The 26,666-nt window shown below is 34.0% G+C and overlaps 1 protein-coding gene across 3 annotated transcripts in view; it reads left to right on the top strand.

The window, feature by feature from the left end:
• The window catches only part of PIK3C2G (phosphatidylinositol-4-phosphate 3-kinase catalytic subunit type 2 gamma), a 403,358-nt gene that overhangs the window by 132,127 nt on the left and 244,565 nt on the right, over window positions 1–26,666 (top strand). For all 3 annotated transcript variants that reach the window (XM_055280504.2, XM_055280503.2, XM_055280500.2), the window contains 2 exons: window positions 1,067–1,197; window positions 9,289–9,477. In XM_055280504.2, coding sequence (XP_055136479.2) covers window positions 1,067–1,197; window positions 9,289–9,477 — 320 coding nt within the window. The remainder of the gene's footprint in view (window positions 1–1,066; window positions 1,198–9,288; window positions 9,478–26,666) is intronic.

Raw genomic sequence — 26,666 nt, 5'->3', positions numbered from 1 at the left:
AGTTAAGCTGATATCTTACTTGCTTATTTTACCATGTTGGAGTAGTAATTGATACATTGTAACACAGATTATATCAAAAACAAAAATTATAACAAATGTTAGAGGTTATAGAATGAAATTACTAAAACTTTTTCAAATAAATAAGCGCTTAAATATATTAAACTGTATTTCAAACTGAAACTCACACCATCTACTTTGTAAGGGTCCTCAATTTTCTCTGAGATTCCAACCTAACATAATTCAGCAGAGAAAAATAATGTCTGTGGGATTTCTAATATTAAAATGAAAAAAAAAAAAACCCAGTATATGTGATAACCTTAAGCAAACCTATGGAGCCCTAAAATATCCAGCTTATTTACATAGTCTGCAACTGTCTTTTTGTTAACTGTAATTTTGTTTACTAGAATCAGATTCTGAATCACTGAAACATGGTTTAATAGAAAGTAGACTGAGCCAGGAAAAAAAAAGGAGGCCAGATTCTAGAACTGTCTATAAATCTGAACTACAGAACCAAAGCAGAAATATTCTATTTGATCTTTTAGCAACACAACAGTTGTTTATCAAAGAAGAGCTCACTCATGTGTACAAAATGATTCTCAGACTTGCAAATTTCATGAACTAGAGATCAATATAGATTAACTCTATTTTCTCAGGCGGGTTACATGAAAAAAGCATAATTACCAATGTTAAATTTCATCATTTCATAAGGAGACATTTTAACACCAAAATGCAAAAAGGATATAATGTCAGCATTAACCAAAAATATAACATATTAATCTTTATGGAGAGACTGTATATTATTATTTCTCTCATTCTCCCTCAGACAACATTACAGGTGACCCATCTATACCATTTGTATAAATAATTGGCTAAATACCTTGTATATTTAAATCCTAAGTCCAACCTCTAATAATTATTTTAGAAATTATTTTAAAATTATAAATAGCACAGAAAAAATAGAAGTTATTCTGTTCTTTAGTTTCTATAAATCTAAGATAGGAGTATTAAATCAGTAATGGATTTTGAGACACCTTCAACATGTGGCAAATCATTTTTTTTCTTTCAGATTGATTTTCCAGCTACTGGGTGGGAGTATATGAAACCTGATTCTGAAGAGAATAGAAGTAATCTTGAAGAGCCACCAAAGGAGTGTATAAAACATATTGCCAGACTTTCACAGAAACAGACTCCCCTACTGTAAGTGACCTAGGTCTTGTGAATGAATTTTGCCTGCTGTTTATGATTTCCTCAATCATTCTTGAGGCATGATATCTTCAAAGAGTGAGCCTTCCTTCCTACATAACTCGTTTCATTTCCTAATGACATGCTTGTTGGATGGTTAATTAATGTTTAGGACATAAATAAGTGATTTTATCTGCTTTTAACGATTTATTTCCTGTGGTCTTAAGGAAAAGTAAAAAGTTTGGAAGTTATTCAGTTCAAAATAACAAAGCAGAAAGTGATCGTACATATATCAGCACATAGCAGTGATAAACCATCTCTCAATCTTCCTTCCAGGAGGTAGAAAGTTGTTTTAGTCAACAGGGAAAAGCAACATTTAATTAAGGCAGATTTTTAAAAGAGCAGAAAAGAAATAAGTGTTGTTTTAACAGCACAAATTAGTGACTAAGGAGTACTTTGTAAAATAATAATTCTTTGAATAGAACCAAAATCCCAGGAAGAACTATTAGGGAATTAGTGGCACTTGTACTTGTTCCTTGGCAAAATGCATGTCACAGCTGATCATGCTCATTAATAACAAGCCAAAGGCATCAAACTAAGAAAGTCTCTCTCTCTTTCTCTCTCTCTCTCTCTCTGTGTGTGTGTGAGAGAGAGAGAGAGGTAAGATAAGATATATAACATGATAACAGACTTTACTCCAAGAGTGAAAATTAATGTAAAGGTTTTGAACAAGGGAATTATGTGACCAGAAAAATCTTGAGTGATACCTTTGACCACAAGTTGAAGAATGGATTGGAGTGGACGTGACAGTAGAAGCAAGCAGTGCAGCAAGGAGATGAATGTAACAGTTCAGGCAAGAGGTCATGATGGCTAGAACTAAGATGATAGCAGTGGATATTCATAGAAGTGGCTAGATTTGGGAGACGTATTTTGGCAGCTGAGAAGACATAACTTGATGATTAATTAGAATTTTGAAGTAAGTAAATTAAGAAATTAAAGAATCAAGGTGAAGTCAAGAGAGAGTCCAAATTAACTGGGCAGATGGTAGTCATTTTCTGGAGGAGGAATCAGTTTGAGCCCTCCTATACTAGGGCGTTGAGTGCGATCAGGAGTTTTCTTTTGAGTAATCTTGCTACTTTCCTACTCTCTAATTTCAATATTTATTACTGTTTTTCTCATCCACTTCAAGCCAGTAACATCAAACTCCTTTTTAAACTTCAAATGTGCTAGTCCTGCTCCCATCTCAAGGCCTTTTTATTTGATATTCCCTCTGCCTGAAAAACTGTTTCCTAAGTTCTTCACATTACTAAATTATCTCATCCTTTAGGCTTTCACTTAAATGTCACCTCAAAAAGTCCTTCTTTGGCCACTCTATGTGATGAAGCCTTTTTTCCCTCACTCTCTGTCATATTACCTTTTATGTTATCACACTTAACACAAGCTACTACCCTGCTCACTCATGGGTTTAGCTCTTGTCCCCCTCATTAATTTGCAAGAACTGGAAAAAGCAAGGAACCTGTCTTTCTTGTTTATCACTATATTTCTAGTGCTATACACGGATAACAATGTGTGTGAATAAATAGATTATAAGGACTGAATTGACCTTGCATAGTTTCTAGTATAAAAAGTTGCCTTAAGAACTGAAGATGACAGAAGATTCTCATAGTCTTCATGACACATATATTGACAATCCATTGTCACACTAGACTATTGTCATCTTAACTAGATGAAGCATCTTTTTCTGTCTTACTTGAAAATGTAAAACCATGTGTTCAACAAGTGTGCCACAAATAAGAGGCTAGCATATTTATGCTTAGAGGTTTTCAATATGAAAAAGATGCCTTGAAATTTTAAATATATTCAAACAAAAAGCGGTCAAAACCAACAAATAACAATCGTGGTAACTCCCTTTAAATATCAAAGGTTTGTGTTTTTAAATTAACCCCAGTGGATTCTACTTGTTTTATATTTCAGTTTCTATTTAAGCTAATAACACTCATAAAATAAGCAACATTTTCCTCTGTTTCACCCACTCAAATACAATTATTAATGTTCGATACGGTGCAGTTACATTCTGGACTGTGAAAATAGATGGAGAACAGCCTTCAATGTGATGAAACTTGTGTTAGAATTAGATTAACCTCAGTTTCCCAATATCACATTTTATCATTTAGTTGGTGACTTAATTATTCCTTCTTTCAAACTGACCAAAAGTAATCAGAGTGAGGAAGTTCAGACTCAATGAAACTCAGTGAAAATATGCCTGTGATATTTGTAAAAAATAAAAATTGAAAAAAAAAATCTTCTTGATGTCAACCAAAAAATGCTTCCAAATCTGAAGACCCCAGAATGAAATATATAACAATATATGTTCTAAAATAGATTAGTACTTCTACATCTACCATGAAGAATACCTAGTGGAAGACTAATCCCCCGACTGACAGAATTATGACAAGAGAAAAATAGATATGAAGCAACTGTTTTCGTAAATTAAACAGACAGGACTTGAGGTAAGCCTTGGGATTAAAGTGGCTTTCAGCCTGGAGTCACTTTCTATACCTGGGTCCTCCCACATGACTTGCGAAGGTAGAATATAAGAAGAGAATGCAGCTCCTGCTGAGATATTTTTAAAAAGGCAGAATTTAGAGTTCAGTGATGCTGAGGCAGCTGGCATCTTCAGAGCATCATACTGGAGAGCAGGACGAGAGCTACAGAAATCTGTACTGGAGTCTTCTTAAATATTTAGTTGAGTGCTAAACTACTCAACTTTCCAGGTGGAAACTTTCCAGGGCCTACAAGAGAACTGCTTCAGGGAGATGTAAAATAAATGTGATTTGAGAAGACACACAATGCTGGGAGACATAGAAATTCTGACCAGTAAGAATGGAGAAAGCTCACAGGCCATCCCTCACATTTGATAAAGAAACGAAAAAGATGCACGTTAGGATTAAGTCCACTCTAGCCCTAGATTAAAGACTGTGGTAGACTCAACCTAAGAAATCATAAAAAACAGTCTCAAAAAAATTAGGCTGATCTTCCAGTAATTGAACTATCTACTAAAAAAAATGAGATCCAACACCTGAAAAATAGCAGAATGCCGATTCTCAATAATGTACTTTTCTAAATGTCTAGCGTATGATCAGTAATTGAGAAAACTATTGGAAAATGTCTAGCATACAATCAGTAACTAGGAAAATAATTGGAAAGAATCAGGAAAATATAAACATAGCCTGGGGAGAGGAAGTGGTTAATAGAAACAGATCCAAAGAGTTTTAAATTAGCAAATAATAATTCCAATACAGCTATTATAAAGATGTTTATTGATTTTTAAAAAAGATATATATGAATGAACAAATGAAGAATCTTATTAAAAATGGAAATTTAAGAACTGAAAACACAATACATAAAATATTTGTTTAAAAAATCAGCAAATGGGCTTAATAGATTGCGAAATGCAAGAAAAAAAGAACTGTGAGCTTGAAGACAGGGCAATAGGAATGATCCCCCATGTTGAGGTACAAAAAGAAAATAAACCTTGAAAATAATGAGAGTGCCTTGTGACCCGAAGGACAATATCAAACAATATGTGTGTATTGGACACACCAAAAAGGAGAAAGATAGTGAGGCAAAAAATAATTAAGGAGATGGCCAAATTTTACAAATTTGATTAAAAAAAAAAATTAACCTACAAATATAAGAAGTAAAAGGCTTAGTAATCCCTAAGCAAATACATACTCTCTCTCTTTCTTTCCTTTCTTTCTTTCTCTTTCTTTTTCTTTCTTTCTTTTCATTTTCTCTTTCCTTCCTTCCTTCCTTCCCTCCCTCTTTCTTTCTTTCCCTTTTTCTTTCTTTCTCTTTCTCTCTTTCCCTTCTTTCTTTCACACACACACACACATACACACACACACACACACACACACACACACAACAAACACCCCCAGGTACATTATAGAGAAATTGCTGAAAAATAAGATAAATAAAAATAATTTGAAACATCAGATAAAATAAATTCCATATAGAGAAACAACCATAATATTAATATTATGATGTTCTATATAAAACACTAAATACAGACCTCTCACCAAAAAAATATCAAGACAAAAGGCAATAGAATACTATCTTTGTTAAAGATGAAAGCAACTTTTTCAAATTAGAACTCTATAAACAGTAAAATTATGTCACAAAAATTAAGGCCAAATGAAGATATTTTCAACCAAATGCGGCTGAGTTAGTTTAGTATCAGTTCATCCGTACTATACAAAATAGTAAAAGAAGTACATCAAGCTGCAAGAAAATGATACTAGATGGAAACTCAAATTGGTAAGGAGAAATGAAAAATATCCCAAAATATGTAAATAAATAAAAATAGTTTCATTTACACATTTATTAATTTATTTAAAAAGTGATTAAAGAAAAATGAATCACAATGTACTCTGGTTTATAATATATAAAAATAAAATTTATAATAACTTCAATAAGAATGAAAATGGAAAATGGAAGTAAACTGTTCCAAGTTTTTCATATTATATGTAAGGATGCATAATATTAATTCATGGTTGGCTGTAATATGCTTAAACAAAGGATATTTTAATCTCTAGGAAAACCACACCCCTTACATTTTAAGGGTATATTTAAAAACAAAGGAGAAGATAAAAATGAAATATAACAGGAAAAAAAATCTGAAAGGAAACATAAAGAAGAAAAAAGGGGACCAAGAAATGGTTTGGACAAACAAAGAAAAAAACACCCCATAGAAACTAACAGCAGTACAGTGAGCCATTGGTATGGTTAGGTAATCATATCAATATGACATTAAATGTAAATGCACTAAGAACTCAAATTAAAAAGCAGAAATTGTCAGCCTACATCAAAAAAGCAATATATAATTTTATTCTGTTTACGGGAACATGTATATAAGCAATTAGATTTTATATATAAGCATTTATATATAAGCAATTAGATTAAACATTTTATATATAAGCAATTAGATTAAACATTTTATATATAAGCAACTAGATTAAAAGAATAATATTCACCAGGAAAATCATATCACCTTGCTAGATCTGGGGAAAAAAGCGGTAAAGTTCAGCACCCATTCATGATAAAAACTCACAAAACTAGAAATAGAATGAAACTTTCTCAACCTTGAAAAGTGATCTATGAAAAGTTTATAGTTAGTATCATGTTAAATCATGCAAGAATGAATGCTTTCTCCTAAGGTTAGAAACAAAGCCATGATGTCTGCTTTAAACATTTCTTTAATGTTGTATTGGAAATCCTAGCCAGCACACAATGTAAAAAAAAAATTAAGGTAAAAATTGAAAAGAAAGAAATAAAACTGACTATTTTCACATAGCATGATTATGTAAAGGTCACAGCATTTGAGATCAATGTACAAGATCTAATTGTGTTCCAGTAAAAATATATATAAAATAAATTCTGTTTTGAAATGTTACTTACTGTATCAAAATTTTATTTACTAAAATTTTATTTACTAAAAAGTGCAAAACTTTCCTAAGGAAAATTAAAGAAAATCTAAATAAATGAGAAAATATACTGTATTTATTGATTGAAAGATTCCTATGGTTAAGATGATAATTCTCTCCAAACTCATCTATAAATAAAATATAATCCCAAGGAAAATCCCAGCAGGTTTTTGCAGAAATTAAAAAGCTGACTCCAATATTTACGTGGAATGCAAAAGAACCTAGAATAGTCAAAGCAATCATGAAAAAAGAACAAAGGCTGACTTCATAACTTGTATGGGTTCATGTAATATAAATTTACAGCAATTAAGATAATGTGATATTGCCCAAGGATAGGCAAATAGATCAATGGAATACAATTCAATGTAGATAGAATAGAGAGCCAGAGACCTATTTGTATGTTCAATGTATTCTTGACAAGGCCATCCATGCCATAAATGAAAAAAGTACTTTCAGCAAGTAAAATATTGCTTTCAGAATACTTCAGAAAAAATCACAAGAATCAACATTAAGATAGGCAATGTTTTCTTACACAAATAAAGTAATAACCATTTAAAAGTTTCTGAATTGGACATTATCAAAATTTAAAACTATTCATGAAAAGACCCCATTAAAGAAATCTATAGGCAAGCCACATTCTGAGAAAAATGTGTGCAAAACATTTATATGGCAAAATTTTTCTATCCAGAGTATATAAAGAAATCATGCAAATGAATCTAAACAAAAAAACTGGGAAAAGACATGAGCAGAGAGTTCAAACAAAAGATATAAGAAAATAGTATATGAAAAATTGCCTAGATCCCAAGTAAATATAAATTAGAAGCACAATGAAATACCACTATACACCCACTGGAATGGATAACATTGCAAAGACAGACTAAATCAAGAGTTGGCAAGAAGGTGGTACAAATGGAACTATCATACTCTGCAGGCAATAATGTAAAATTTTACAATTACTTCAGAAAACAGTTTCACAATTTCTTGTAAAGATAAATACCTAACATATAACCACTTCCTTCCTCTCATAGATATTTCCTAGGAGAAATGAAAAATACATTCATATGAAAACTTGTGCTAAAATGATCACAGCACCTTTATTCATAATACCCCCCAAAAGGAAGCAACCCAAATGTCCATCAAATAGGAGAGTGAATAAGTAAATTATGGCATAGTTACACAAAGGAATAATACTCATTCATTAAAAGGAATTAACTATTGACAAACTCAACTAATACGGATAATTTCAAAAACATTATATGATGGAGTGAAAGAAGCCATAAACAAAAACATATTTACTCTATGATTCCACTCATATGAGGTTCTAAAAGGTTAATATTTATCGAGAGAGAAAGAAATGATACCAGTGCTTGCTTCTGATGACATGAAAAAAACTATTTTATATCTTGATAGGAATATGGTTGTTATCTGGTATATGCATTTGTAAAAATTTATTGAACTGAAGCTGTGGCATGTCCTTGAATGTGAATTTGCTTTAAAAAAAGGAGCTAAAAAAAAGAAAGAAAGCATTATTCAGTATTGAGGAAAAAAATTTAATCTGAGCAAATATGTTTTAGTAATTTTACTATGGATATTTTTTCTTCTGTGGGCTTTTCAGAGGAAAAGGTGGTAGCGTAATATAAAAAAAGGAACCTAACCACACCTTCAAAATCACCTATAATCCAATCTTTTCTTTTTACAGATGAGGAAAACTTTAAGATGAATTATAGAGAAACATAGACCTTTAAAAGATTTTTTTATGTTTCATTAGCTTTCTTGGGAGTTTCAGTAGATTCAAGCTCAGTGTCACTTTGGAGGAGAGAATGCTCAAAAGCCATTGTCGTGTGAGGGAAGCTGTCCTCCAATTGAACTGTGGTTCTGAAAACTTCTACTGGAGTGTGAGAAAAACATGACAAATTGTCAGCAAGTCAAGGCCCTAGTCCTAGATTTAGATCTTTTATTTCAGACTACTCTCCAGGGGGAAATACTTGAGCATCTAAGAAACTAGCATCACTGACATTTTCACGCCAAACTTCGCATGAACTCTGAACATTTAAAGACATAATCCAGGGATGAACTGAGATCTTTGTTTTTGAAGTTAACAACAGCAAAGATTTCTTAACTCTGATAAAATTTGCTTTGAGATGAAGAAATATCATTACTAAAATATGCCATTTTTTCAGAGGCCCACTTGGATCTCAGTTAATTTGTAAAAAATAAAAAATAAAAAACATAAGAAAGTAAATGGTTGATTACCTCTGTTCTAAATAGGATGTGTCGCAGGATTCAGAAAAACTTGGTTTTCCCTAGAGGAGAGAGATTTTGCCAACCAAAATGACATTAAAAAAAAAAAAAAACACGAATAAGATTGAACAAAAATAAATGTGAGTTATCTGAATTGATGTTATTTTTTTCAAAATAATAATACAAAAGAATAAAGTTAGTGGAAAGTAAACTGATGAAATAACCTATGAAACTATCCCAAGAAGGTAAAAGACATTTTTAAAAGTAAACTAAAATAAAATTCAAAGAACTACAGTAAGGTTTTGTACTGCATATTTATAGCAACATTTGTTAGTGCAGCAAACTCCAGTAAATTACAGTTTCCAATCTGGTTTTTCAGACTCTCTGAAGAAAAGAAAAGATATTTATGGTTTTATCGCTTCTACTGCAATAATGAAAACTGCTCCCTTCCTTTAGTCCTGGGTAGTGCCCCTGGATGGGATGAAAGGACTGTTTCAGAAATGCATACCATTTTGAGGAGATGGACATTTTCTCTACCTTTAGAGGCTCTTGGGCTTTTGACTTCCAGGTAAGAATTGCATAACAAGCATGGTATTACTGACTCAGAAGAACTTGCTCGAAGAGAAATATAGAACCATATAATTACTTCAATAGCTATTCTGTTTGTTCTCAATTTTGATAGTTATGGATATTAATTTTCGATAAATATAAGCTATGAATATAAATTTTAAACAAATCTAAGCTATAATCATGTCTTCTGCCCTAAGCTTGTAGTATAATAAATGGTAGAAGTTTCTTAAATGAGGAGTCCAGTTCTTACAGAAATAATTTAATTAAGCAGGGAAAAATAAAAATCCCTACTTCTTCTCTCAAACTAAAAATGTCTTTAAAAATTAGGATCATTTTTTGTACTATTAAAATATGCAAAGTTTAGCAAAATGCCCTGTGTAAAGTAGTTGTACAATTAATATGATAACGATGATGATAGGAATAAAAGAAAAAAATCTATTCCTTGCATGTCCTTGAGATCTTGACTCAGAATCAAATGCATGGAGCACCAGGAAAGGGCTAATGATGTCTTCTTGTTAAGGAGAAGCTTGTAGGAATAACTGTAGTAGCTGGCTCTGGTCCAGGAGAAACAAGTCTTCCTTGGCTTCCCTTTTATATTCAAAGCCAAGAAAAGATATTTTAAGTCTGTCCTGATAGCATCAGCTCACTGACGCCATGAAGAAAGTCTGCAATCTCTTGAGCCAGGCAAAAAATTGTGAAACCCAGCTCTATTCAGAATCCATTCTCAAGAACCCAAGAGGAGGAGAAAGGTGGGAAAGGGAGTTACATGAATAACTTTCTTCATGTAAGCTAAACTGACTTTTAAAGATTTATTTACCAATTAGTGTCCTTCAGAAAACTTCTGGGGCAGGTAAAGGGGAGAGTGGGTTTTTCCTATTATTTGTAAAAGTTACTAGCTTCTCAGTCACCCAAGCTCGAAATTTACATACTATTTTTGTACTCCTTACTTTGAAGATTTTATTAGTTTTATGGCTTCTTCATTAACTGACGTGTGCTCGGATGCCTACCTCTTTCTTTGTATATATATAATGGAATATATATATTTATATTTGTTTCTATTTGAGCTTGCAACTTTTTTCTTATTTATAAGCCTTCTTGTATGGGGTCTTCTCTGACCTTGCCATGTAGAATTGATCACTCCTGGACTAGTACAGTGCTCTATTACTTTACACATTGCCTTTTATGGTAATGTGTTTATATGCAACATGTAAAATGTGTATATTTTCACTCACATCTGACTCAGAGCTACTCAAGGCAAAACAGATCATCTCAATGTTTCTGTTTCCTGAAGGCTTAGTATTACCTAGGACATATTAATTCCTCAGTATTGAACCAATCACTTTCTAAGATGCATTATTATTATTTTTACAGTAGTTTAAATTATAAGCAATTTGAGGACATTATCGTTATTGTTTATTTCCCACATGACTTTGTACAGTTGCATTAGTTAATAAAATAATTATATGGTAATTAACAATTGATTGGTTTCATTGGGATATTCACAATTCATCATGCTAGTGTTTAAAGATCCTTTTGGAAAAAAGGTCTCATTTCCAAAATAATCCTAACCCCTTTTTCTGGTTTAGATGTAAGAACAGCTAAAATTTGTAAAATTGTTATGCTAAATTCTAGCTGTTTTTTGAAGTTAGACTTGGGCTATTAGCACAATTATTATTTTGTCATTCTTGAGTTGATTAACTAATAGAGAGTTCATTCAAAATGTGACAGTCACAACTGACAGAATAAGAGAAAATAAATATCTGACAAGGAAATTTTATTCAAGGTCATGTATATAAAGACTCTTAAAACTCAACAACAGAAAGATAAATAACCCAGTTGTAAAATGGACAAAGGATCTGCAAAGGCATTTCTCCAAAGAAAATATACAAATGCCCAACATTTACATGAAAATATGCTCAATATCATTAGCCATTAAGGAAATAAAAATGAAAATCACCTAACACCTAAGATACCATACTCACTAGGTCTGGCTATAATCAAAAAATACCAAAAGGACAAAAAATAAAAAGTGTTGATGAGGATATGGAGAAATTGGAAACCTCATTTATCTGTGGTGGGAATGCAAAATCTTGTAGTCAATTGGAAAACAGTGTGGCAGTTTCTTAAGTGTTAAACCCAGAGTTACTATGTGACCCAACAATCTTACTATGAAGTATATACCCAAGATAAATTTAAAAATATGCCCACTCAAAAACTCAATGCACGCATGTTTGTAACAGCATTATTCACAATAGCCATAAAGTAGAAACAATCCAAATATCCACCCACTAATCAATAGATATGTAAAATGTGATCTATCCATACAACATAGTATTATTTGATAATAAAAAGGAATGAATACTGATATATGCTACAACATGGACGGACCTTGACAGCATTATGCTAAGTGAAAGAAGCCACTTACAGAAGACCACATATGGTATGATTCCATTCGTATGAAATGTGCAGAATAGGCAAAGCTGTAGAGACAGAAAGTAAATTAGCAGTAACCCAGAGCAGAGGGCAAGTTGGGAGAAAATGGAGAATGACTGCTAATGGGTATGAGATTTCCTTTTGTGGTTATAATTGGTATAATTGTTGCACAAATCTAGAAACATGCTAAAACCTTTGAATTGTGCACTTTAAATGGGGTGGATTGTATAGTATTTCAATAATATCTCAGTAAAAGTGTTTAAAATTTTTGAGAAAATCATTGTGAAGGTAATATATATGAATCTCTATAATATCTTTAAAGAATAATTTTCTAACAAGATGACTTTCTAAAGTTTAAAGTTCACGGAATATTTTTTAGAAAAATCTTTAATAGAATGAAGATTGTAATACTGCTGTTTACTCACTTATAAAATAAGAGGATTAGCTGGATGAACTTCAATATCCTCTGATCCCTGATAACTAAGCAGAATTATGCTTCGTGAGTCTTCTTTATCTAAACAGATCTTCAAAATCTGTTTGGCTCATTCAATGTTTTATGTGTCCAGATAAAATTTTTACTTAGTGCCCCTTAGTACTATCTCATATTAACATCCATCATAACCCTATGATGGAAATACTATTATTATTCCTATTTTACATATGAGGAAACTAAGGCCTATAGAGGTTATGTTGCCCCAAGTGCCCTGTAAGTTGAAAACCTGGGAGTCAAATCCAGGCATTCATGAGAGCTTATAATCTGAACCATTCTGCTTAAAGCCTTCCTGCATAAACATGCTAGGCTATTTACATATGAAATATCTTGGCTATCCTAAACAGTTTTTTAAAATTGTAAATAGGAGCACTTAGCTATCTCAGTCATGCTCAGATGTTTCTACTTCACTGTGTAATTTCTTATTTTCTGAATAATAAGATCTTTAGAGGTTATGGGGACTGATTTTAAAGTAGAGGGTGTTTATTAAACTTCATTCAGGCAACTTAGTAGAATCCTGATTTATTTACACACTGGAAAGTTTCTTATCATGCACTAAATAAGGTCACTGCAAAGGTTGGAGTATTTCCATTGTACTCATCCTCTGACTCCCACTCTCAGTTTTACTGAACTATTAAAAAACTTGAGGACAAGCTGTTTCCAGAAATGAACCTTTCAACTCCTCTAAATTAAAAAGCTGACTTTTCTGAGAACAAACAGTATGTGCTTATTAAGTGAGTTGTCAGAGTGAGTTCTTGAGAGATCTATATTTTTCCTCCTTTGAACAATCTATTTTTTAAATGGTTTAACCTCTTGAGAACTGGTATGCTCCATTTCCAGCTTGGGGAGTTTTTAATATTGCTATTTACTTAATCTGTCCAAAGGTTCACCATCTCCTTTTAGTTTATTTTTAGCAAGAGACATGATGAAATTTAATTTACCTAGGATAGGCCATACAGTGTTAATATTTCTACTACTGAGTGCCAGCGGAGAGCTCCCTGGGTACTGATAACTTCCATTAGAGAAGGCGGTGCTGTCAGGAAAACAGAGACCAAGGTCTGTGGTTCTTGGCAGATGGTTGCTATTTTCCTGAACCCTCATGCCCAGGCACAACTATTCAACTGCTAATAACAAGCAAAAATTACCCAAGGAATTAAAAGTCAGTTCAAGGAAAGTATTCATTTAAAAATAGTAACTTTGAATTGGCATCAGAGGATTACATCAGAAGCTTAAATAAAAATTTGACAAGGTACGAGAACTTGCCATCCCACATGATATAAAATCATTGTTTTGCAAGAAGAAAAGCAATATTTAACAGACAGTGCCTTAGCTTCCAAAATTAGGTTCCTTGGAAAAATATTTCCAAAATTTTTTTCTCTAAACCATTGCATTCTTTATTGTACATTTAATTTATACTGATGCCATTGTTTACTAACATTGTAAGTAGAAAGAATGGAATATGGCATAGGGAGGCAGTTAAAACTCTCACATTTGACTGAATAATTAAATTATGAATGATAGTGTATCTTTTCCATTTATTTATTGAACAAAAATATGTGTACAGACAAATTGGTAGGCACTGAATCAAAGAGGTAGAGAAATAAGCCATAGTGACTGTCTCTAAACAAGGTACAATTTATAGGGAGAGACTCAAGCTAGGGGTTGCCAGGCAATGTGCTCTGTACCATCACCAAAATAAGTATTAAGTGCTCTACGAGCCCAAAGGAGAGAAAGGAAAATTCTTTCAAGGAAAGTAAGGAAAAGTTCACAAAGAAATTGGATTCTGACTTGAAATATTCATAGGAATTTTCTGAATGGAGAAGCGGGGAAATGACATTCCAAGAAGGAAGACTAGTGTGTGCATGGTTAAAGAGGTTCAGAAAATAGTGAGTCATTTTATATAACATTAGAAGAGAATTGTATCAGGAAACAAAGTTGAAAATGGTGGTTCAATTTAGATTGTTTTGGGCCTAGTGAGCCAGGTAGGTACTATGAACTTGTTATGGCAGACCATGGAATTTTGTTAAGAACAGGAGTCATAAAATCAGATTTATGTTATATGTGCATAAATCTGGCATCAGTATAAAGAACAGATTGAAAAAAGACGAAAATGAGAGAAAGGATATTAGATAGATAATAGACACTGAAATAATCCATTTGAAAAATGGTCTGGGACTGAACTAAGAAGTCTAAGCAGTAGGAACCCACAAAGCAGATTTGAGAGAAGTTTCAGAGGAAAGTAAAAAAGAGAGAAGAAATAAGGAAGACTTTAAGCTTTCAGACCTGGGAAACTTGATAGATAAATGCATCATTCATCAAGATAAGAGTTTTAGATGAAAGAGCAAATTTACACAGTGAACGCTGAAAAGCTCTATTCTGGATATGTCACATTTTTAAAAACCCACGAGACACACAGAAGAAGATGCCTGGTATGCAGTTGTGTATACAGGTCTGAATCTTAGCAGAGAAATCAAAACTAGAAAAACAAAGTGGGAGTTGTTGGCTTTCAGTCAGTAGTTGAAGCCACAGAAGTAGAGGATGTGTGACAAGTACTGTGTGTAGCTATAGAGGGGAAGTACAGAAAGAGGCCAGAGATGGAACTCTGGAGAACAGCAACATTTTTGTTGTTGTTGTTGTTGCTGTTGTTGTTGAGACGGAGTCTTGCTCTGTCTCCCAGGTTAGAGTGCAGTGGCGCGATCTGGGCTCACAGCAACCTCCGCCTCCCCGGAAGAACAGCAAAATTTTAAGGGCAGTGCAAAGCAAGAAAAACCAGGAAAATAAACCGAAAAAAAAGTGACCAAAAGGTTGCAGGAGATCCAGAAAAGGGTGGTATCTTAGAACTCTTGAAAAAGATTTTCAAAGGCTTTAAAGAAGTATTAAATAGAATTAGGTCTAAAAACAGATCAATGAATTTGGAAATCAGGTAGTCACTGATGATATCAATGAGAGCAGTTTTTTAAATTTAGTTTTAATTGACATAATAATTGTATATATTTATGTGGTACAATGTAATCTTTTGATCTACATATACATTGTAGAAAGATTAAGTAAAGCTAATTAACAAAGTCGTCATCTCACAAACTTATTTTTGTGTTTAGATGTTAAAAATTTATTTTTAGCAATTTCAAAATATATGATACATTGTTATTAACTCTGGTCTCCATGTAGTGCAATAGATCACAGAAATTGACTCCTCCAAGCTAATGAAACGTTGTACCCTTTGACCACAATCTCCTCTTTTTCCATTTCTCCTCTCCCCAAAGCCTCTGGTAACCACCTTTCCACTCTGTTTTTATGACATTGACTTTTTCAGATTCCACATATAATTGAGATTATTAAAATATTTGTGTTTCTGTGCCTGGCTTATTACACTTAGCATAATGTCCTCCAGGTTCATACGTGCTGTCATAAATAACAGAACTTCCTTCTTTATAAGGATGAACAGCATTACATTGTATACCATAGTGTCATTATCCATTCATCCTTTAATGGACACTAAGGTTGCTTCTATATCTTGGCTATTGTAAATAATGCTTAAATGAACATGGGGGTACATACTAATTTTGACATACTAATTTTAATTCATTTGGATATATATCCAAAAATGAGATTACTGGGTCATATTTTAATAGTGAAGTTAGATTCCATACTTCAAGTTCCTGAAAAGGAATAGAAGAGCTATAAACGGTGCCTCTTGGAATAGAATTGATGATAAAGGCAAAAAGATAGCTAAAGTTGGAAGTGGTCAGAAAAAGATGTTTGATGTTTGGGGTTTGTATCCCTTTTCAAATAAAAGAGCTTCCAGCATGCTTACAAGGTGAAAGGAAGGATATTTGAAGGGAAGATCAGCAAAGAGATGGATAGGTGAAGTAGCAAAATGGGATGTTTGTACTAACAGCCAACAGCCTGGAACAAAAGTTCAAGCAAGAATTTTATCCAAGGAAAAGAGTGTAACTTCTTCCTCTCAGGTGAGAGGGAAGGAAAAATATGAATACAATTATAGATAAGTGTGGACACAGAAGAGAAAAATGTGGAAATTTCAGTATTCCCTGTCAAGGAAGAGTGAAGGTGAGAATGAGGAAGGTGGAGTTATATAAACACAAAGATACATATTTTGTCTTTGTATGCTTTTGGAGTTTCTTGAGTTATTTCCAGATTTCACAGTTGATAACATAAGCTTTGAAATCAGACCTATCTGGTTCTGCCAGTTATTCCTTGAATGACCTTGGGCAAGTTTCTTTAACTTTAAAACAAAGAGTAATATTATGTACCTCCTAGGGTTCTTGTCTGGAACAAATAAGGTAAGGTACATATGAGAGCATCCAGTAAATGCTACCAAACATTCTTATCATCAATCCTTCATTATAATTACATTTTAAAGACAATTTCAAGCTTTTAGATTCTTTCATTGCCAAATGTTAAATATAAATAAATTCACGAGAAATATTTAATTTCTATTAAACACAAATGACGTAAACACACTTGTTGAAACTTACATGATAAAAAGAGTTAGCATCTTAGTAATATTTTATAATTGAAGGACATAATTTACAAAGCACTTTATAATACATGACTTGAAATACAGAAAAACCTTCTTAATATTAGTCCCAACATCTATTTCTCCCATTTTACTGATCTCCATTTTACAGATGAAGACATTGAAACCCATTTGTTTATTCATTTATTCAATACATGTATATTGATGGCCTACTAACCTTAGGCACTTTGCTAGGCCCTGAAACTAGCAAAAAGAAACATGATCTTTATTCATGGTCTTGCAATCTTCTGGAGATAGATAATAGGCCGTTACCAAATTATGAGTGTACAACAACAGTTGTTATCACAACTCTGAATAAAAGCTACATAATCTTATGATAACATACAACAAAAGAACCAAACCTTTCTTCAAAGGGGAAAAGTCTTCCCCAAGGAAGTTATATTCGAGCGCAAATCTAAAGGATGAGTGGGAATGAATTGACAAAACGGAAAGATTAAGAGAATGATTTCCTGGGAAGAAAGAACTTAAATATGACTAAGTCCTGAGACAGGAACTGCACATAGGAAACTGGAAGAGAGATAGTGTAGCTGAAGTCCAGGGGAGGAGTATATGATTTAAGATGAACTGGCATTTGAAGGTCAAACTAGAAGACCATGTTGAGGACTTCTAAAGCAGGACCAAGTTAGGCAAATTGGCCTTTATACTAGCAGCAACAGTAAGGCATAAATGATTCTAAGTAACAGAATATTTTGAACAGGTTTGCATCTCTTAAAGATCACTCTGGTTTCTGAGTGAAGCATAGATTTGGTGAGGAAAGCAAAAATAAATGAGCTTCCACAAAGTCTTTGCCATTGACTATGTCCTGAATGGTATTGCCTAGGTTTTCTTCTAGGGTTTTTACGGTTTTAGGTCTTATGTTTAAATCTTTAATCTATGTTGAGTTAATTTTTGTATAAGGTGTAAGAAGGGATCCAGTTTTAGCTTTCTGGATATGGCTAGCCAGTTTTCCCAACACCATTTATTAAATAGGAAATCCTTTCCCATTGCTTGTTTGTGTCAGGTTTGTCAAAGACCAGATGGTTGTAGATATGTGGTGTTATTTCTGAGGCCTCTGTTCTGTTCCATTGGTCTTTATATCTGTTTTGGTACCAGTACCATGCTGTTTTTCTTATGGTAGCCTTGTAGTATAGTTTGAAGTCAGGTAGCATGATGCCTCCAGCTTTCTTCTTTTTGCTTAGGATTGTCTTTAACAAAAGCCAAAATAGACAAATGGGATCTAATTAAACTAAAGAGCTTCTGCACAGCAAAAGAAACTATCATCAGAGTGAACAGGCAACCTACAGAATGGGAGAAAATTTTTGCAATCTATCCATCTGACAAAGGGCTGATATTCAGAATCTACAAAAAACTTAAACAAATTTAAAGAAAAAAGCAAACAACCCCATCAAAAAGAAGATGAAGGATATGAACAGAGACTTCTCAAAAGAAGACATTTACACAGCCAACAAACATATGAAAAAAAGCTCATCATCACTTGTCATTAGAGAAATGCAAATCAAAACCACAATGACATACCATCTCAGGCCAGTTAGAATGGCGATCATTAAAAAGTCAGGAAACAACAGATGCTGGAGAGGATGTGGGGAAGTAGGAATGCTTTTATACTGTTGGTGGGAGCGTACATTAGTTAAACCTTTGTGGAAGACAATGTGGCAATTCCTCAAGGGTCTAGAACTAGAAATACCATTTGACCCAGCAATCATTTACTGGGTATATACCCAAAGGATTACAAATCATTCTACTATAAAGACACATGCACATGTATGTTTATTGCAGCACTGTTCACAATAGCAAAGACTTGGAACCAACCCAAATGCCCATCAATGACAGATTAGATAAAGAAAATGAGGCACATATATACCATGGAATACTATGCAGCCATAAAAATGGATGAGTTCATGTCCTTTGCAGGGACATGGATGAAGCTGGAAACCATCATCTCAGCAAACTAACATGAGAACAGAAAACCAAACCCCAAGTGTTCTCACTTGTAAGTGGGGGTTGAATAATGAGAACACATGGACACAGGGAGGGGAACATCACACACCAGGGCCTGTTGGGGAGTGTGGGGCTAGGGGAGGGATAGCAATAGGAGAAATACCTAATGTAGATGACGGGTTGATGGATGCAGCAAACCACCATGGCATGTGTATACCTATGTAACAAACCTGCCTGTTCTGCACATGTACCCTAGAACTTAAAGTATAATTAAAAAAATAAAAAAATAAAAATAAGCTTCCTGTTAAGAAGCAATGGAAGTAGTTTAGATGTCAGAGAATGGCAGTCATCCTAGGAAGGTGGCAGCAATGATGTAATTAAATGAACAGAATGAGAAAATGGGAATGAAAATGGCAGAATTGAATGGGAAGGGGCTGTGAAAAAGAGATGTGTCAAGGATGTATTAGTCTGTTCTCACATTGCTATAAAGAAATACCTGAGACTGAGTAATTTATAAAGAAAAGGGGTTTAATTGTCTCATGGTTTTGTAGGCTATACAGGAAGCATGGCTGGGGAGGCCTCATGAAACTTACAGCCATGGTGGAAGACAAAGGGGAAGCAGGCACACCTTCACATGGCTGGACAGGAGGAAGAGAGATGGGGAGAGGCGCCACACACTTTAAACAACCAGATCTCATTAGAACTCTATCACTAGAACAGCACCAAAGGCGGAAATCTGCCCCCATGAGTGAATCACCTCCCACAAGACCCCACCTCCAATACTGGGGATTACAATTCAACATGAGATTTGGGTGGGGACACAAATCCAAACCATATCAAGGCTCAGTTCTATGTTTCTGACTTATGTAAGTAGATCATAATAGAAACATTCACCAACATGGGGCACACTAGATGACAAGCAAATTTTAGAAGAGCCTTATTGTTCAGGCCGGACGCAGTGGCTCATACCTGTAATCCCAACACTTTGGGAGGCCGAGGTGAAGTTGGCAGATCATCTGAGGTCAGGAATTCGAGACCACCCTGGCCAACATGTTGAAATCCTGTCTCTACTAAAAATACAAAAATTATCCAGGCATGGTGGCACAGGCCTGTAGTCCCAGCTACTCAGGAGGCTGAGGCAGGAGAATCACTTGAACCCGGGAGGTGAAGGTTGCAGTGAGCCAAGATTGCACCACTGCACTCCAGCCTGGGCAACAGAGTGAGACTCCATCTCAAAAAAAAAAAAAAAAAAAAAAAAAAAAAGATTATTTTTCAGATTAGGATCCGTTGGCTTTGAGGTGTTATGAAATGGTTGCATTTACAGATTTGGTTGTTCAAAAAATCTAAGCTAGAGACTCCAATTTGTTTTGTAATCATCCACAGAAGGATGTGAATTAAGTGAAAGATACAGATGAATTTGCTTAGAGAGAGGGAACATAAGGTAATAAAAGAACAGTCTTGATGTTTAAACTCAAAATTTCTATACTTTTCAGTGCATCATGTTACTTTTACATATAGTGTTTATGTTTAGTGTATCCAAATATAATATCTACATGGTGCTTTCAATACACTACTGGTTTTATGACAGTGAGTTTTTAAGATTAGCTACATGTAAAATCAATGTGTAATTATATAAGAGGAGCGAAATCAATAAATACTTTTAAATTGTAAATAGTAATTTTAATTCACTAATACAATGACCATCTAGTTAATTCCCAATTTCTATATGCAAGTCCATATACTATCCATCAGGAAATATCTCTGTATGGCTTCCATGTCTCCTTTGGTCTGAGATTCATTATTATTCCCTTTAGATCATCACTGGGCCAATACCCCAATCCTATTAGACAGATTACATTGCTTACTATTAAATATCTTTATTGATCCATTTAGAATGCAATAAAATAAATAATATACCCAAGACAATCTTGTGATTTTTATATGAGTATATATAAAAATATCCAGTCAAAAAAATGAAAGGTCCTTGCTAGTGATACTGTAGAAAGCCTACTGGCCTAGTGTTTTGAGTATCTGGATGATAGTTTCAGTGACACAAACAAATGGTGTTGGGAAAACTGCTTATACTCCGAGTTTGAGTTTTTTCATCTGTATAAGGCGATTAAACTAGGTTTCAAGTTTCTTTGGGTTCTAATATTCTGTAACCATATAAAAATCCTTGAAAGAACATGAATTATTCAGTAGACAGACATTTACAATCATCTTAAAAAATCCTATTCACCACTTTGCTAGAAAAAAAATATTCTTCTGTCACATCTGATCATTTTTAGTACTAGAAAAATAGCAAAGATATTCGTATTGACATTTTTCTTCCAAGCTGATGCTGAGTGTGTCATCAGACTCAAAATCTGTTGGAGAAACAGTTCTGCACTTCTGATGATTTTCTAATTCTAACCTGACATTGGGGCTTTTAGCTGTGAATAGCCTCATGGCATATTCTGCATGAATTCTTGCTGTGTATTCTGAAGTCTGACATTTCCATTACACTTAAATTTGATCTCAGATTTCTTTGCTTTTCAGTTTACTCAAAGTTGCTTTTTTAAAAGGTTGACATTTGTTACATCGCATTTGGCTTTCACCCATCACTTCAAAAGTTCTTTGAGTAAGATATTTTCCCTATATCCTTTTCAAACTAGAAAAAGAGGAACAAGCAAAAAAAACAATAAGGGGAGAAAATCTAAAAAAGGAATAGAAGCGTTTTTTTTACTGTCAAATGGAAGAACTTGAAAAATATATTTTTCTGTTGAAATTTTATTTCATGACTCCACTGGCCCTACTGACATTTCCCTAAATCCTCTGGATATTCCTACAGTGCTCTGAGATGAGAGGAATTGTAAATGTTTGAGAAAAGAGAAGAGTAATGACGATTCCCAAGTCTGAATGTTGGTCAGATGACTTCACAGATAATTTGAGCCCAGAGAAAATACAGGCTGAGAAACAGACCACAAGTGCTAATTCCTTAACTTATGGCCACATAACAATGACCCATGCCAAATTGTGCTGTGTACATCAGAAGTTCTAAAAGTGAGGTCTGAAATCCCCAAAATGCTTACGGGGTGTTACGAGGCTAAATTTCCATAATAATTCTAAGATGCCATTTGCCTTTGTCAGACTAATTTGCTCATGAATGTAGAGTGGAGTTTTCCAGGGCCCACGTGTTTTAAAATAAGGCAACAGATTTAACATGGAAGCAGTAAGATAATCCAGCTCTCTTCCATTAAGCCACATGTTAAAGAGACTTGCAAAAATGTAAAACAATATTACTAATCTCACCAAATAGTCTGTTTTGGAAATATTCTTGTCAGAAATATATTATTTATGTTAACATAAAAGGGTTTATTAAAGTGATTGCAAATGAATTTATATTTCTTAAATGTCCTGAATTTATTTCTAATATAATTATTGATAGATATCATTCACATAAACCAAAACTCTTTGAAGTCTTCAATAATTTTTAAGAATGTAAAAATGTCCTGAGATCCAACATTAGAAAACCACTGTTGTACAACAAATCCTAACCATTGGTCACTTATTACCTCCACCTTGAGCTGGAGAGTTAACTAAACACTTGGTGCTCTTCCTTCCCTGCACATGTAAGCATTACCATTTCAACTTAATCCTTTGCTTGGCCCTCCATTTTGTGTTTACCCTACATTGTGGGCAAGATATAGAGTTGCTGTTTCACTGAAGTTCCTTTGAAAATAATCATGAAGTTGCTTTAATTATACATTTTCCACCTTCTGAGTTTTTAGCCACGTGTCTTTGATTCTTTTTATTAACCCTTACAATCTTAGTCTACATGGAGCAATTTTTTCTTTGTCTCTCAATGTCTTCATTGGACAATGGCCCATGTTCAAGTGTAGATAATTTCTTAATGGTTAATGTACAGAGTTATATTTATCTTAGTGATGAGATCCTGTCCTTTAACAGATTCCAGAGACTCAATTCTTAGCTCAACTTGGAGGCCGATTAAATACTGAACAGAGAGAGAGTGATTTGTGTTTCCTCCCTATTAATACACATTTGGGAAGGTAAATTAAGTAACATAAAGTGCTTAGGTGAACACTTAGGGAATAATGAATAACCTTAATTGATTATTGTACATGAACTCTTGTTAAGCCTAATTTTCAGAAATATTTTTTCATAATAAATGAAAATTTCTTTTGCTTTATATGATCTGCTTCCCAAGAAATAATGAAATTTTACTGACCTTTATCTTTTTTATATCTCAAGCCAGATGTCCATTTATTACATTGTAATAATCTATTTTATGATTGATTATAAGGAAGTTTCTTATAAACGTAATTAAGGTCCTAGTTGACATCAGCCTCATGAATCTTCTAGCAGTACTTTGTTTCTCTCCCATACTCAAAGTGTAATATTCACTTCGATAGTAATTAGTAGTTCCAAGGTTAGCAGAATTGCTAAAGAGTGTCTCCTGGTATGACATGCAGGAATTATATGTGCATTTTTCAAGCAAATCTAATAAAGCAGGATAACCTGGCTTGTGGAAAATTCAAAATAGGTTGCAGTTCTTCTGTTACATATGACATTTCAGTCTGTAAATATCACACCAAAGCCAGAGAAATAATGGGTAGCTCTCACCTCATTGAGGATCAAGTTACTGAGCATGAAATGCCAACAACTATATCCCAAAAGAGTGTTTAAATAATTTCAGATAATATCACAGAAAAGAAATGCCAGGATTTGTGGAACATATTTGTCCATCGATCTACACCTGAGTTCAGGGGCCCTTTTTGAAAAGGTATCAAGTTAAGCATAAATTCTCCAGAGGTATCCTATGTTAGAAGAAAATTCTGAGTCAACTAAAAAGTAGAATGCTTGTTCTTTCACACAACAATGTATACTCTTAAAAGGGCATATGATTTGAAGCTTTTTTCTAGTGTTAGTCATGAGTTTGTAATTATTTATATATAGTCATTAACTAGTTGGACAAGCTTTACTTTTAAAAAGTATTATTCGTTTTCTTAGCAATTAATAAAACTTTCATATAGAAAATTTGAAAAACTTTTTAAAACTTAGCTTAAAAAAGAAAATTAATCTATGACACCTCCATTCAGATATTTGGTATTAATGTTTTCATCCTTCTCATCTTTTTGTTAACCATATTGAGAAACATACACATATTTTAAAAATGGTATTATACTACAAAAAATGGCTCTTAGTATTTTTATTTCATTAAACTTTTTTACTATTTTTAAGGAATGCATATATTCCATCACATAGTTATATTTAATTTAACTATTAATTTTTAGACATTTATATATTCCCAATTTTGTTTGCATACACATATCTTCACACACGTCACTCATCAAATTCTTAAATTCCCAAAAGGCAAATAGATAGATCAAAAAAATAGGCACACTTTAATTTTGTTTTTGTTTTTGTTTTAATACATGTTGACCTATATTGCCAACAAGTATGAAAGAGCCCATGTTCCAGGAACTTTAGCAGTACTGCTGGCATCATTTTTAATGTGGCCAACACTTCCTAAAACAGTCAAACGCAAGCTATGTTCGGATATGTTTTAATGTCAAGTTAGGCCTTAGTGACATCTCAGAATGTCATATGGTTAGTTTTATAGCTATTTCTCTTTCAGCTTCTTCTTGAACTTCAAGCAATAGTAATAAATAGAGACATCAATTTCCATTAAAGTGCAAAAAATTATTCCCAACATTTGCATATATTGATACAAATACACAATTTTCCTTTTTGACTATACTATATAGGTACTGTATTACTAATTTTTTGTTCTCCTGTTTTTGAAAAAATAATGCAGGCGTACCTTACTTTATTGTGCTCTACTTTACTGTAATTCACAGATAGTGTGTTTTTACAACTGAAGATTTGTGGCTTCCTTAAGTCAAGAAAATCTATTGGTGAGGTTTTTCCAGCAGCATGTGCTTACTTTGTGTAACTATGTCCCATTTTGGAAATTCTCACAATATTTCAAGTATTATTGTTATTATTATATCTGTTATGGTGATCTGTGATCAGCGATTGTTGATGTTACTATTGCAATTGTTTTGGGGCACCACAAGGTGCACCCACAGTACAGAGTGAACTTAATCCATTAATGTTGTGTGTGTTCTGATTCTTCCACCTACTAGCTGCTCCCTGTCTCTCTCCCTCTCCTTGGGCCTCCCTGCTCCCTGAGACCCTACAATATTGAAACTAGGCCAGTTAATAACCCTACAATGGCCTCTAAGTATTCAAGTGAAAGGAAGAGTTATATGTCTTCCACTTTAAATCAAAAGCTTAAAACGATTAAGCATAGTGTGAAAGGCATGTTGAAAGCTGAGATAGGCTAAAAGCTAGGCTTCATGTGCCAGTTAACCAAATTGTGAATGCAAAGGAAAAGTTCTCGGAGGAAATTAGAAGTGCGATTCCAGTGAAGACAGAACTGATAAGAAAGTGAAACAGTCTTATTGCTGCAAGGGACAAAGTTGGAGTGATTTGGATATAAGATCAAATCTCACAACATTCTCTCAAGCCAAAGCCTAATCCAGAGCAAGGCCCTAACTCTCTCCAATTTCATGAAGGTTAAGAGAGATGAGGAAACTGCAGAAGAAAAGTTTGAAGCTAGCAGAGTTGGTTCATGAGGTTTAAGAAAAAAAGCCAGGCGGGCGCAGTGGCTCATGCCTGTAATCCCAGCCCTTTAGGAGGCTGAGGCGGGTGGACCATGAGGTCAGGAGTTCAAGACCAGATGGCCAAGGTGGAGAAACCCTGTCTCTACTGAAAATACAAAAATTCGCCAGGCGTGGTGGGGGGCGCCTAAAATCCCAGCTACTCAGGAGGCTGAGGCAGGAGAATCACCTGAACCTGGGAGGCAGAGGTTGCAGTGGGCTGAGATTGCACCACTGCACTCTAGCCTGAGAGCCAGACTCCATCTCAAAAAGAAAAAAGAAAGAAAGCAAGAAAAAAAGCCATATTTGTAACCTAAAGGTGAACCAGAAAGTGCTGATGTAGAAGCTGCAGCAAGTTATCCATAAGATCCAGCTAAGGTCATTGAAGACTGTGGCTACATTAAGCAACAGATTTTCAGTATAGATGAAACAGCCTTCTATTGGAAAAAGATGCTACCTGGACTTTCATAGCTAGAGAAGATAAGTCAATGCTGGGCTTCAAGGCTTCAAAAGACAAGCTGACTCTCTTGATAGGGCTATGCAGCTGGTGATTTTACACTGAAGCCAATGCTCACTTACTATTTCAAAAATCCTGGGGTGCTTCAGAACTCTGCTAAAGTGACTGCCTGTACTCTATAAATAGAACAACAAAGCCTGGATGACAGCACATCTGTTTACAGCATGGTTTACTGAATATGTTAAGCCCCCCATTGAAACTTACTGCTCAGAAAAAAAGATTCCTTTCAAAATATTACTACTCATTGACAATGTACCCAGTCACTCAAGAGCTCTGATGGCGATGTATAAGCAGGTTAATGTTGTTTTCATGCCTGCTAACACAACATCCATTCTGAAGCCATGAATCAAGAAGTCATCTTGACTTTCAAGTCTTATTATTTAAGAAATACGTTTCATAAGGCTACAGCTGCCATAGATAGTGATTCCTTGGATGAAGCTGGGTAAATTGGAAACCTTCTGGAAAGGATTCACCATTCTAGATATAATTAAGAACATTGGTGATTCATGGGAAGAGGTCAAAATATCAACATTAACAGGAGTTTCAAGAAGTAGATCCTAATCCTCATAGATGACAGTAAGGGGTT

Source organism: Symphalangus syndactylus, chromosome 5 (genome assembly GCF_028878055.3).
Source record: "Symphalangus syndactylus isolate Jambi chromosome 5, NHGRI_mSymSyn1-v2.1_pri, whole genome shotgun sequence".
NCBI classification, from domain to species: domain Eukaryota; kingdom Metazoa; phylum Chordata; class Mammalia; order Primates; family Hylobatidae; genus Symphalangus; species Symphalangus syndactylus.
The sequence above is the reverse complement of the archived record's forward strand: the minus strand, read 5'-3'. Positions and strand labels throughout refer to the sequence as shown.